The sequence below is a fragment of the Psammomys obesus genome, unplaced genomic scaffold (genome assembly GCF_907164565.1).
Source record: "Psammomys obesus unplaced genomic scaffold, mPsaObe1.curated_primary_1811, whole genome shotgun sequence".
Classification (NCBI taxonomy): Eukaryota; Metazoa; Chordata; class Mammalia; order Rodentia; family Muridae; genus Psammomys; species Psammomys obesus.
The window spans coordinates 34,346,058-34,358,052 of record NW_026596046.1 but is presented as its reverse complement, the minus strand read 5'-3'; the positions used below and the strand labels follow the sequence as shown (position 1 = coordinate 34,358,052).

General features: G+C 51.1%; 1 protein-coding gene across 1 annotated transcript in view; it reads left to right on the top strand.

Moving 5' to 3' along the window:
- Positions 1–11,995, top strand: part of Slco2b1 (solute carrier organic anion transporter family member 2B1) — a 43,350-nt gene that overhangs the window by 6,373 nt on the left and 24,982 nt on the right. Inside the window, exons 2-4 of the mRNA XM_055623613.1 lie at positions 8,379–8,515; positions 9,563–9,700; positions 11,112–11,274. Of these exons, the coding sequence (XP_055479588.1) occupies positions 8,379–8,515; positions 9,563–9,700; positions 11,112–11,274 (438 nt within the window). The remainder of the gene's footprint in view (positions 1–8,378; positions 8,516–9,562; positions 9,701–11,111; positions 11,275–11,995) is intronic.

Below are 11,995 nucleotides of genomic sequence, written 5' to 3'. Positions count from 1 at the left end.
TTCCCCAACTACCAATGGTTTACCTAACCCAGGAATCCTGTCCAGGTGGTTCCATTCCCCAACTACCAATGGTTTACCTAACCCGGGAATCCTGTCCAGGTGGCTCCCATGGAAGAAGCCCACAGGCAGGTGAAAGGGTCCAGGAAACAGGCAATGGTCACCCCCCGCTGAGGCTGTAGCAGGAGGAACTGCTCTGAGCAGGCGCCTTAGGTGGGCGGCTGAGTCCTTCCACAGGCCTGCGTGCCAGATCTGCTGATCTTTCAAGACAAAAACAAAAGTCTGCAGTTTGATGTGAAATTTCCCGATTTTTAAAAATGCTGGCAACTAATTTAAAAAACATTCAGCAAGCCAGCATTTTGCAGGCTTCAAAACAAGTCCCAGGGCCAGAAGGCACCTCCAGGCAGGACAAGTCGGGAGGATGCCACTTGCCTCAAGGAAAAACGCTGAATGGAGGCCATGGGCCAGGGTTTCCCTCTGCCTTTTCTGCATATTGTGTGATGGCTTGGGATGGTGGAGGTGGGTGGATGGCACAGTGTCTGTGGAGGGGGGGAAGGGGTGGGCATGGTGTTTCTTCTTGTACACCAAAATTAGGAAAAAAGAAAAAGTAAAACAAACCCTGGAATGCAGCTGACTTGGGGACTTGGGATAGAGGCAGTGTGGACACTGGATGAGGGCGGAGTGGGGGCAACATCCAATGGGGTCTGTGCTGCTTTCTGGATCACATGAAACTAACAAAGCTGAGCCTTCCGTAGGCAGGAAATAAGTTATTTTGAGGCCTGGTGGCCAGAGTTGCAAACAAATGAGCTGGTGAGTTTGGGGCCAAGGCTGACGAAGCTGGCCTCAGTAAGTCTTTTTGAAGTTGACCAAGCACCTTATCCCAGGCAGCCTCCCAGGGGAGCTGGAAGCAGGGCTCGTTGTTTTCCTCTTACCCATGCTAGGAGGAGTGGTCAGAACGCCGGCCACAAAGTACCCAGATCTCCACCGTCCTGGGTCCCGTTTTCTCTAAGGTACTGGCTAGAATGTTCTATAGAGAGTGTCATATCTTGACTCTCTCAGATTCTGCCTTGGCATTTCTTGACAACTGTTGCTGTGGTTCTCTAGAAGTTTCCAACCCAGGCTTTGGCTGTGGCTCCCAGAGCCCATCCGTCATACTGTGGTTCCCCGGGCTGAGGCCCTCACAGCTTTCTCCCCACCTTTCCTTTCTTAGGCTTTTCAGGCCACAGAAATAAACACGTGGCTGACCAGTAAGCTGACCCACAAGCTACAGAATGAGCTGGTAAAGTGGCAGATGGTAACACAGCCACCGCTGACAACTCGCAGAAGGGAAGCTGGGCCAGAATAAGAAGTGACCACCTGGGGACTGTCATTATATTTGTTCCAAGGCCATCAGTTCAGATCTGACAGCTGACATCAGGAGCCCAGGACTCAGACAGATCTGGGCTGGCATCCAAATCGCCTCTGGGACCCTGGATGCCACTTCTTCTCCAAGCCTGTTTGCTCGCAGGCATCCAGAGCCCTGGTAGCAGGCTCTGAGGATGTGAGGGCACATGCATACCCTGCATGTGGTGCTGCTTCCCCTCAGCTCAACATGGGACACGCTAGCTGGGCATGGTGACACGTGTCTTCAACTGTGCCCGACTCACGAGACCCCAAAAGACCACCAGGAGTTGAGTCCGTTGCAAAACACATGAGGATCTTTTTATTACAAGCTACAGCTTGGGCTCACATACCCTCACCCGAAGCAGTTGAGAGCCGAGAGCCTTGTGGTCAGGTTAGTTGGGTGATTTAAAGAGTCTGGTCCCTCCGAGCACGCCCAAAGAAGGGGGATTCCTGCCTGGCAAGCATCTATTGGTCTAAACACAAAAGGGGATGCTGCACTTTGAACTGATTGACTATCAGAAGGCCCCCAAATCACTCAAAATCATTAATGGTGTATCTTCCCTTGTTTGGCTGCCCTTCGGGGAGAGGGGCCTGTTTCCTAGCAACTGTATCTCTAGTGGGCAGGAAAGGAATGCAGTAAGGCTAGTTCTTCCCCTCAGGGCATTGAGGCTAGTTCTTCCCCAAAGGTGCCTGGACATATCTCCACCTGGCTGGCCTTAGTTCAGCCTTGTGCTTTAAACTTTAAAACAATACCCACTGATTTTTAATTCTTTGGCCTCTCATAATCCCAGCATTCAGGAAGCAGAGGCAGCAGATCTCTGAGAGTTCAAGACCAGCCTGGTCTACATAGTAAGTTTCAGGCCATCCAGGTCTACATAGTGAGACCCTGTCTCAAAAATGGAAGGAAGGGAAGAAGGAAGGAAGGAAGGAAGCAAGCAAGCACTGTTCCTAGTGGGGCCTTCAGTGACTGCACCAACACTGCCCACAGCGGCAAGCTTCGGACCAACTCTCTGGTTCTGTATGTGACAACAACCTGTTGCTTTATGGAAGCAGACATCAGTAGAGCAGGTGGTGCTTCACGGCAGGACAGAGAGCTGCTAGCAGGATGGACTCCCGGCCAGGGAAAAGAGCGCCATTTAGTGATTGTGTCAACACAGGCCACAACCAACATGACTTCCCAATGAGGTGAAGTTTATTGTCTGTCACAGCCAAGACACTGAAGTGCCAATCTGTGCTTTGTTTGTGTCCCAGCCAGGCAGAAAAACTGGAAATTTGTTCATAACCTTTCAGCGCAGTGGGGGAAGGATGGCCAGAAACCTAAGAGCTAAGAATCACAGTGTGGCAGTTTAGGATTGGTGGAAATTACAGAAAGGTGTGGACATGGAGCAGGAGGGATCAAAGACTGAAGAATGATGTGGCAATGAATAGGCATGACACTGATTGCAAGTAATTCCAGCACTCAGCAGGCTGAAGCAGGAGGCTTGCAAATCTGAGGTCATCTTGGACTACATGGTGAGACCCTGTTGATAGGAAAGAAAAGGAAAGGGGAAGGAAGGGGGGGAAGGGGAAAGAGAGGAAGGAGAGAGAAAATAGAAGGGAACAAGAGGGAAGGAAGAAAGGGAGGGAGAGAGGGAAAGAAGAAGAGGGGAAGGGCTGGGTGGGGGACAGGATGGAGGGAGGGACCTGTGGGCCAGTATACTGTTGATGGCTCCTCTTGAATAATGGATCAGATTAATGAAGCCCATTTTCTTGGACTGGAAAAACTAGGAAGAGAAAAAATGCTTATGAAGACCGTAGAATAGCAGTGCCATGTGAGTGGTGGCAGGCAGTGACTCTAGACGCTCTAGTGCACAGGCCCAGTGTTCCAAATAGGTACACTGGGCAGGTAAGCAGGATGGGCTCTCGTGGGTGCCTTCTGCACTAGGTAGGAGGGGCTGCTGTCCTTGCACTGGATGTGAGAAGCCAAAGGGTCCTGAATCTAAGGCCGCATGGCTGATCTGCAGCTTGTGTTCTGCCTTAGTCAGGGTTGCTATTGCTGTGACAAAACACCATGACCCAAAAGCAAGTTGGGGAGGGAGGGAAGGGTTTACTCAGCTTACACTTTCACATCGTTGTTCAGGAAGTCAGGACAGTGAACCAAACAGGGCAGGAACCTGGAGGCAGAAGATGCAGAGGTCATGGAGGGGCGCCGCTTACCAGCTTGCTTCCCATGGCTTGCTCAGCCTACTTTCTTTTAGAACCCAGAACCACCAACTCAAGAATGAAACTACCCACAATGGGCTGGACCGTCCCCCATCAATCACCAATTAAGAAAATGCCCTACAGCTGAATCTTATGGAGGTTCTTCTCCATTGAGGTTACCTCCTTTCAGATAACTCTAGTTTGTGTGTCAAGTAGACTTAAGACAAACCAGCACACGTTCCAAATCTGAGTCATGTCTTCTAAGGCCATTGAGTGCACTCAGGGATCCTGTGGTTGCCTGGAGCCTGGATGCAAGAGGGAGAAAGGTAATCTAGTGACAGACTATTGCTCCGCCAGACAAGGAAGAGAACTTGGAAGAAGGAGGTGGCTCTAGTTGAGGTGTGATGTCTAGGACCTTTTGGGAAATTTATCTGGAATTAGTGGAAAATGGCTCTTGGTGGATGCCAGTCAGAAGGCCAGTCCTGATAGTCACCTGCTTCATGAGCCTGAGGTAGTAGAGGGGAGAGTTTTCTGTCCTTCACTGATCCTGGCTTCATGCCTGAGACACTCTGACAAAAGACAGATTAGCAAGCTAGGAAGCACCCAGAATTATTTAAAGTTACTAAGTTATGGGAGTCTTCAGTAGAAAACATGAAGAAATGGAGAAGTGTGTGTGTTTTTATGCCGGGTCTGTTGAAATATCTGATTGTGGAGGGGCACAATTGGATAAATGGGGTGTGACCTGATGGTGACAAACTGAGGGAGGAAGACTTAGCCAAGCCTGCTTTGAAATGCTTCAAATGAGAGTGGAGGGAGGAGATCAATGACCTAGGACACTGATCTGCTACAGGGGAGGAGGGGAAGGGGAAAGAGACAGTTGACTTCTGTTGGTTTCTCCATCACCAATGTGCTATATTTGGGAGCAGCGTGCCCTAGCTCCTGTCTCTAGATGATGTTGTCCATAGCTGATAGCTCAGGAAGTTGGGGCTTAGAAAGACCAAGAGGCATGTCCAGGCTCGCTGTGGAGGCTTGCAGGGAGCGAGGAGTCCACTCAGCTCTGTCTTCCCAAGGGTTGCCCTTTGCAATCTGACCCTGGAAGGTGCTATGGGTTGGAACGTGGTATTGAGCCTTCCTAGGAAAGAATGAGCAGAGAGCGAGGGGCCAGGCTGGTCTCTGGAATATTGCCCCTTGCAATGTGGCTGCAGCTAGACTGAGCACAGGCTCCTGTTCATGAGGAGCAGCCTCACACCAGAAGCTTGCACTGACCAGCTCCTAGGAAGCAGAAGTTTGGGCTGGCAGTCCTTCAGGGGGATGACTGCTCTCAGAGCCCAGAGCACACCGCTGGATTTCCTCCCCCACCTAGAGAGTAGAGCTTCGGACTTTGTGCACCAGAAACGGACATTTCAATAGCAGATATAATAAGCCAGGGAGACTTTGAGCTTTGGTGGAGGAGGCTAAGTGGAAGCTCTGGGAAGACCAAGAGTCAGGCTGCAAGTAGGAGCTCACCTTAGGCAGGTGAGCAAAGCCCTGGGAATGGGCAGGTAATAGGGCAAAGGAATTTGACTAACATTTAGTCCCCAGTGTGTCAGGAGCCCAGGCTGAGAGCCCAGGGTCTGGCCTTGGGCTGGGGGATGCATGTTCTGAGCTAGCCCACTGCCCTTCCTTCCCTATTCTCGTTCATTCCTTGCATTTCTTTCTGAGCTGGAGCTTCAAGTCAGTGACTTCAGACCTTCCAGCTGCAGCTCCAGACCTGCTGTCTGGTTGACCAGGCTTTGGGGCATGCTAGCACTGTTGCCAAGGTGACCTGCTTAGGTTAGAGTGGACCAAGACAGAGAAAGGCATTTGGGCTTCCTCCTTCTGTTCAGACCTTTTGGGGGAGTGTGGAGGACTGTTGAGTTTAACATCTGGACTGAGCTGCTGGGAGTCCTTCTCAGAGGCTTGGAGATACAAAGGACACAGGGCACGGAGCTCTGATGCGCACTCATGCGCTGTGCATGCATATCAAGACCTAGGTGGCAGCAGGTGGGAGGCCTGTGCTAGTGAGAGGAGCTGAGGTTCACAACTGGTCCCCTCGGTGTCTGGGGGGCATTTGCTTTAGAGGCCCTTGCCCCCTCTTCTTTAGGTGACCTCAACAGTCTCCTCCTCTTTCCCCTTCCCAGTGGGACCCCCTCCCCGTCTCCTTCCTGCCAGGTGTCACTTCCCTTTGTTTCCTCTGGATGTTTGTGCCCCAAAAGGAACTCCTCCCAGCCATACGCTTTTTCCGTTTCCTCACATTCTTGCAGTTACTGTCTAGGCATTTCTCTGGAGAGTTATACAAATGAAACACGACAACATAAAAAGATGCCAGACATTACAATCAACCCGCACAGGCCTCGTCACACCTACCTGGCTGGCCACCACTGAAAAGACGGACCATAGTGTACCAGAGCAGGCATAGAGAGACTGGAAAGTTGCTGGTGGGCTTGTAAAATGGTGCTTCTCCTCAGGCTCATTGAACAGGCCTGAGGAGGGGAGGAAACAATGCCCTTGCCTGTTTGTGCCTGCTCAAACCTAGCCAAGCCACCCTGGCAGCAGTGGGCCCTAGGCCCAGGCCGACCAGACAACAGGGCTGGTTCCAGCTGAGCCTGGAAGGGCTGCAGCAGATAGCATAATGGTTTCTCCAATGGTCAAACATAGCCCTGTCAGACGACCCAGAAATCCCACCCCGAGACGTACGCCCAAGAGAGCTGCAAACACATGTCACGTGAAACACTGCAATGATGGGGCTCACAATAACCCCAAATGGCCCAAGTATTTATCAGTTGATGAGTGCGCAAACAAAATGTAATCTACACATACAACAGAGTGCCATTCATCCGTAGAAAGGAATGAAGTGCAGACAGATGCTACAATGTTGAGCAGCCTTGAAAATACTATTGAATTTTTCAAAATTAGTAAGAGATGACCGACCACATATTAGATTATTTCATTTATGCAAACTGTCCAGAATAGGAAACCCAGAGAGCCAGGAAGTAGATTGAGGTTTCCAGGAATGGGAAGTGACCGCTTGGTGGTACCCGGCTTCCTGATGTGGGAAGGAAGAGTTTTGGAAGTGGACAGTGGTGATTGCTGTACAGTTTTGTGAATGTACTAAAAATCCATGAATTGAGAGCCTTAAGGGTTTTTATGGTCTGCGAATTACATGTCATATCAGTCATCTTACTAATCGGAGTCACAAATACCTGACCATAAAACGACTTAGGGAAAGGTTTGTTTGGTCTCACAGTCTGAGGGTGCACTCAGTCACCGTGGAGAAGGTACACCTGCGGGGGCCGTGAGGCACCAGGTTGCCTTGCAACCACAGTCAGGAGACAGAGAAGAGAGATGGTCTGGTAGGCCAATTATTTTGCTCCCTTTTTCCATGCTATTCCGTCAGCCCATCGGAGGATGCCACCTCATTCTACATGGCTCCTCCTCAGTTAAACCTCTGGAACCCACCCTCCCAGACACCCTGAAAGACGTGTCTCCCAGGGGATTGCAAATCCCGTTACGTTGACAGTCACAATCCACCGTGATCTGTGTTCCTAGTTCTCAGGGCTGGCGGGATGGCCTAATGGTTAAGGGGATGTACGGCTCTTGCAAAAAGATGTGAGTTCCATCCCTATCACCCACGTCAGGTGGCCCACAAGTGTGTGGAGCTCCAGCTTTAGGGAGTCCAGGGCCTCTGGCCTTTACACGTGTACCTACACACAGGCGGGAGCTGGAGAGATGGCTCAGGGGTTAAGAGTTTGTACTGTTCTTCTGAAGATCCTGAGTTCTTCTCCCAGCACCCACACGGCAGCTCACGATTGTCTGGTGCTGTCTTCTGGTGTGCAGATGTACATGCAGAAAATGTACCTGTATACATAAAATACAGAAATAAATCAATCTTTAAAAAATACTCTTCAGGCTCCGAGGTACTGTGTGTGAGAAGCACAAAACCTTGGCCTGTCTAGGGTCGGGATCTCAGGAGCCCTTTTTGAATTATCTCCCGGGAATGGAGATGGAATCCATAGCATCAGAGGTGTTCTCGGGTCCCCAACAGGCCATGTGAAATGAAGAGAAACTGCAGTCTGTGGTGAGGGGGACATGGAACAGTGGAGGAGGCTTTCCACAGGAAATGGGGGGAAGCTCTGGTCTCTAGCTGAAAGGATGCTTTAGAGTACTGGAGACTGAACTTCTGGGGTTTCCCCCGAGAGCCAGACACAGGAGGTCCCAGGAGATAGTAACAGAAATGTTGCCATGGTTAGTGTGAGAAAGCCACCATGGCAATGAGATCAGGGGTCCCAAACAGTTCTGCCTCCTGGGTCTGTTTGTCTAGGCAACGGGCCTGTGTCATACATTCGCAATAGCCGTGTGCTTTGATATATGACTTGCAGACATGACCGCTTGGCTCCGTGGCTGCATGCATGACGCTGTCCTATGAGAGCAAGGGTATCTGTCTGCAAAAGGGAAAGCTTCTCTCCCTTGGCTTGGACTCGACCTTGCCCCCACCCCTAGCTTAAAGCCTACACAGCTAACACATAATGTGAGGGTGCTTGTTCCAGAGCTTGCGGGGGAGGGCTGTTTCTTTTTAAGAGGTGTGTGCCTGAATGGAGTGAAGGAACACATGGCTCCTCAAGAAAGTCCCTCCCAGGGCTCTCACAATCAGAAAGGCTGACGAGACCGACTCTCAGACCCTCACAGCCACCCGGGTCACATTTTCTAGAAGCAGTTTGCTTCTGAAGTCAACTCAGGTCAAGGGCCATTATCTGGGGTTTCCTCTCATCAGCTGATTGGATGTCTCACCGGGCCTGCAGGTGAGGGGCCTCAGATGCCAGACAGGAGTACCAAGGCCACAATGGGCACAGAAGACTCGCATGAGAGCAAAGCCAGCATGGAGCCTCAGGACTTCTGTGAGAATGCACAACCCCGAGGGCTGTTCCACAGCATCAAGGTACGCATGCGCTGTTGGGCAAGGCAGGGAAGGGGCCGCCAAGCCCAGTCATGCAACTCGGAGCAAATGTCTGCCCTCTCACTTCCTCACCTTGAGGATGGGCTCCTGGGATGAGTCAGAGAAGCTCTTAGCTCGGTTCTGGGAACAAAGACGGTGAAGCAGGGTCTCCTTGCAGATGATGGGGAGATGACCCCCTGCTTCCCACTCCCTTGGAGAAATGGAGATGTGCCCCAAAGCCCTAAACTTGTGTGAATACTGGAGCTCTGGCTCCACAACAAGGGCCCTAAAGACTCTCCCAGTAGGTGTCAGAGCCTGCCGGGGTGCTGCGCACCGATCTTCTCTGTTATTGCTTCAGTGACAAGGATGGAAGTCTAGCCCTTGCACTTGCTAGGCGAGTGTTCCTCCGTGGAGCCCTACCACGGAGCCCCACCCCAGCCCTCAAGATCTGAATTCCCTCTGTAATCCTAGGGGGTGTGGCCCTTGCCCTTGTACAAAGTATTGAGCAAATGTGTTAAGCTCCTAAACACATTTGCCTAAATGCTCCAAGATTTTGGTTCTCTGAAGCAAGCGTTTGTTCCTCTAGGAATTCTGCCAGCTTTTTCTGGGCAGGCTGGGTTGTTTGGGGGTGAGGTGGGGTGGGGCAGCTTGGGGAAAGCAACCGTGTGAGAATGGGTGGGATCAGGATAAAAATATAGGGGCTGGTGTTGAAAAAGAGAGAGGAAAGACCAGCCCAACCTCTGGGGAGATGAGAGGGTCGGAAGGGCTCTGATGTTCCTGTTTTCAGTCAAGTGGGTCTGTGGTAGCACCCGTACCCCTAAGTTCTACCTTAGCTTGTCAATGAGGCTCCATGGGCTACTCCAATTAACTAACTCTTTCTCCCTCCCTCTCTCTTTTTCCCTCCTCTCATGTATCTGGCTTCCCTGACTTTGGTTACCCATCCTCTACTCCTCGCTCGTCTTTTGACCTCACTCTCCCTCTGACCCAAACTCTGTCTCTGTCTCCCTGACTCCGATGGTTCACCTGCCACCATCACCTCTTCTCCTCCAGTTCTTCGTCCTGTGCCACAGTGTACTGCAGCTGGCACAGCTCATGATCTCTGGCTACCTCAAGAGCTCCATCTCCACAGTGGAAAAGCGCTTTGGACTGTCCAGCCAGACCTCAGGGCTGCTAGCTGCCTTCAACGAGGTACTGTTCCTAGCTCCCCATCAGGAGTGCATGCTGAGGGAGTCCCATGCTCCCACTTCACTAGCCTCCTTTTTCCACCATAAACATTCCTCCCATGCCTGCATGCAGCCCTCAACACCGCCTGCTCCCCAAATCTTTCATAGTTTTCCTCTTACAGCATCACAACCCTGGCCTTCGGTTGAAGCCCAGAAAAGCCTCCTCCTGCCCTGGATTATACTAGTAGGGAAAAAGAGCCAACCATCATGCCCTTAGCAGCCCTCTGCTAAGGGACATGAGATATTTTCTAGCTTGCCAGAGTTGGGTAAACACCCACCTTTCTTGTGGTTCCTTTGTGCCTTGGGTCCTGTAGCTATCGGCTGTCCCAAGAAGGAATCACAGAAAGTCACTTGTACCGTCCCAGAGAGAGGTTTGAGTTACCTCCAGGCCCCTCTCTGACTGACCTTGGAATGACAGGAGGGAAGGATGATACTGCAGTGGAGGTCTGTCCCCAGGATGCCCTGGATCCACAGGCCCCTGCCTATGGCCCTCAGCCAGCAGGGAGAAGCTGAGCTGTACCAATCGGATTCGGTGGAAATCAGTTCTGCTGGGCCGCAGCCATCTCCCACCAGATGTTGTCTCTCTCGGGAAAGGGAAGGCTCTTCTCCCCCCAAGCCCCATAAGACTTCTGTGAAAATTCTCTTCCCTGGATAATAAGTCATATTCCTCTAGACCCAAGGCCTGGTCCACCAGCTGCACAGCGTCCCATCTCCTATCTCACATGAGGAAAAGTCAGTCTGTTTGGTAAATGGGAAGTGTCCCTGTACCCTGAAGTCAGAAGCCCACCAACCCTTGTTGATACGACTCACTCCCTTTAAAACCCTGGGAGTTCACCTATCCTGCCCCTAGATCCCTGGGATTATAAGTCTAAGACTTGAAATTCCAACCTTTAACCCCTGGTTTCAGACTTTCCTTTGTCCCTCTCACTCTTGAGGCCCCCGGAGCTCCGAATCCCTTCCCTGCCCACCCCACTCCAAACTGAACTTGACCACACAGCTTTGTCCTTCCTTTTCTCCTCTGAAAAGTCAATGGGACCACTCCCTTTCCTAAGAAAGGGAAGAAGGCTAAAGTCTGTATGTTGTCATCAGTTTAGTGTTGTGTTTGTTGTTGAAATAGGGTCTCGCTATGTAGCCCAGGCTGGCCTTGAATTCCCTGCTGTCCTCCTGCCTCACTTACTCTCTGGAGTATTTGGACGGTAGGCACGAGCCATCATGCCTGGCTCAGAAGCTCCATTGCAAACATATCCAAATGTTCTTATTCAAACCAGCCAGTCCAGTGCGCACATGGGAACACTGAAGTTAGCCGCAGAAAGAATGATATAGGCCGTCAGTCTCCGACTCTGCCCCGCTTTGGCTGACATTTCCTCCCTTTGCAGGTAGGGAATACATCCTTGATCTTGTTCGTGAGTTACTTCGGCAGCCGAGTACACAGACCCCGTGTGATTGGCTGTGGGGCTTTCGTGGTGGCTCTGGCAGGCTTGCTCATGGCGCTCCCACACTTCATCTCGGAACCATACCGCTATGACCACAGCAGCCCTGGTGAGAGAATGGGCAAGAGATGACTGAGGAACTTCAATCCTGAGTAAGGGGTCCATTCCCAAGCCTGCTTCCAGGATGGGTATCACTGTCCAGTGGCCCTGATGGTCCGCCCTTCCTCACCCCAGTTCCTGTTAGGAAGGGGAGCTGCAGGGCAGAGGTCAAATCTTCTAGTCTTCCCTGGGTAAGGGAATACTCATATGTCTCTGTGGAGTTTTGAGGTGGGAGTGAATTTCTGACATAGCCTGCTTTAGGGCCTGGCACACAGACACCCTTAGGGGGAGTCTGTAGAATAAAATGGCAGCATCATCCGGTGCTTCCTGGATGCCGCACATAGTTTGAAGCATTTTGTGTTTGTGCATTTGATTCTCATTCAAGACAGAGGAGCCAGGCTTGGAGGAACACATTAGCAGTTGGGAGGTAAAAGCAGAATGATATGGGGTTCTAGGCCATCCAGAGGCCAGCCTGAGATGCCTGAGACCCTGTCTCACAAAGAAGAAGAAGAAAAAAAAGAATCAATGCTTGAATGAGTAGATGAATATAGTAAAAAAAAAAAAAAAAGATGAGATTTTGTTGAGAGCCCATTTGAAAATTAAAGATGTCCCTTAGAGCAAGTAGCCTGAGTATTCACTATCCTCTCCTCATGCATCCATCCACACATCCATCCATCCATCCATCCATCCACACATCCATCCATCCATCCATCCACTCATCCATCCATCCA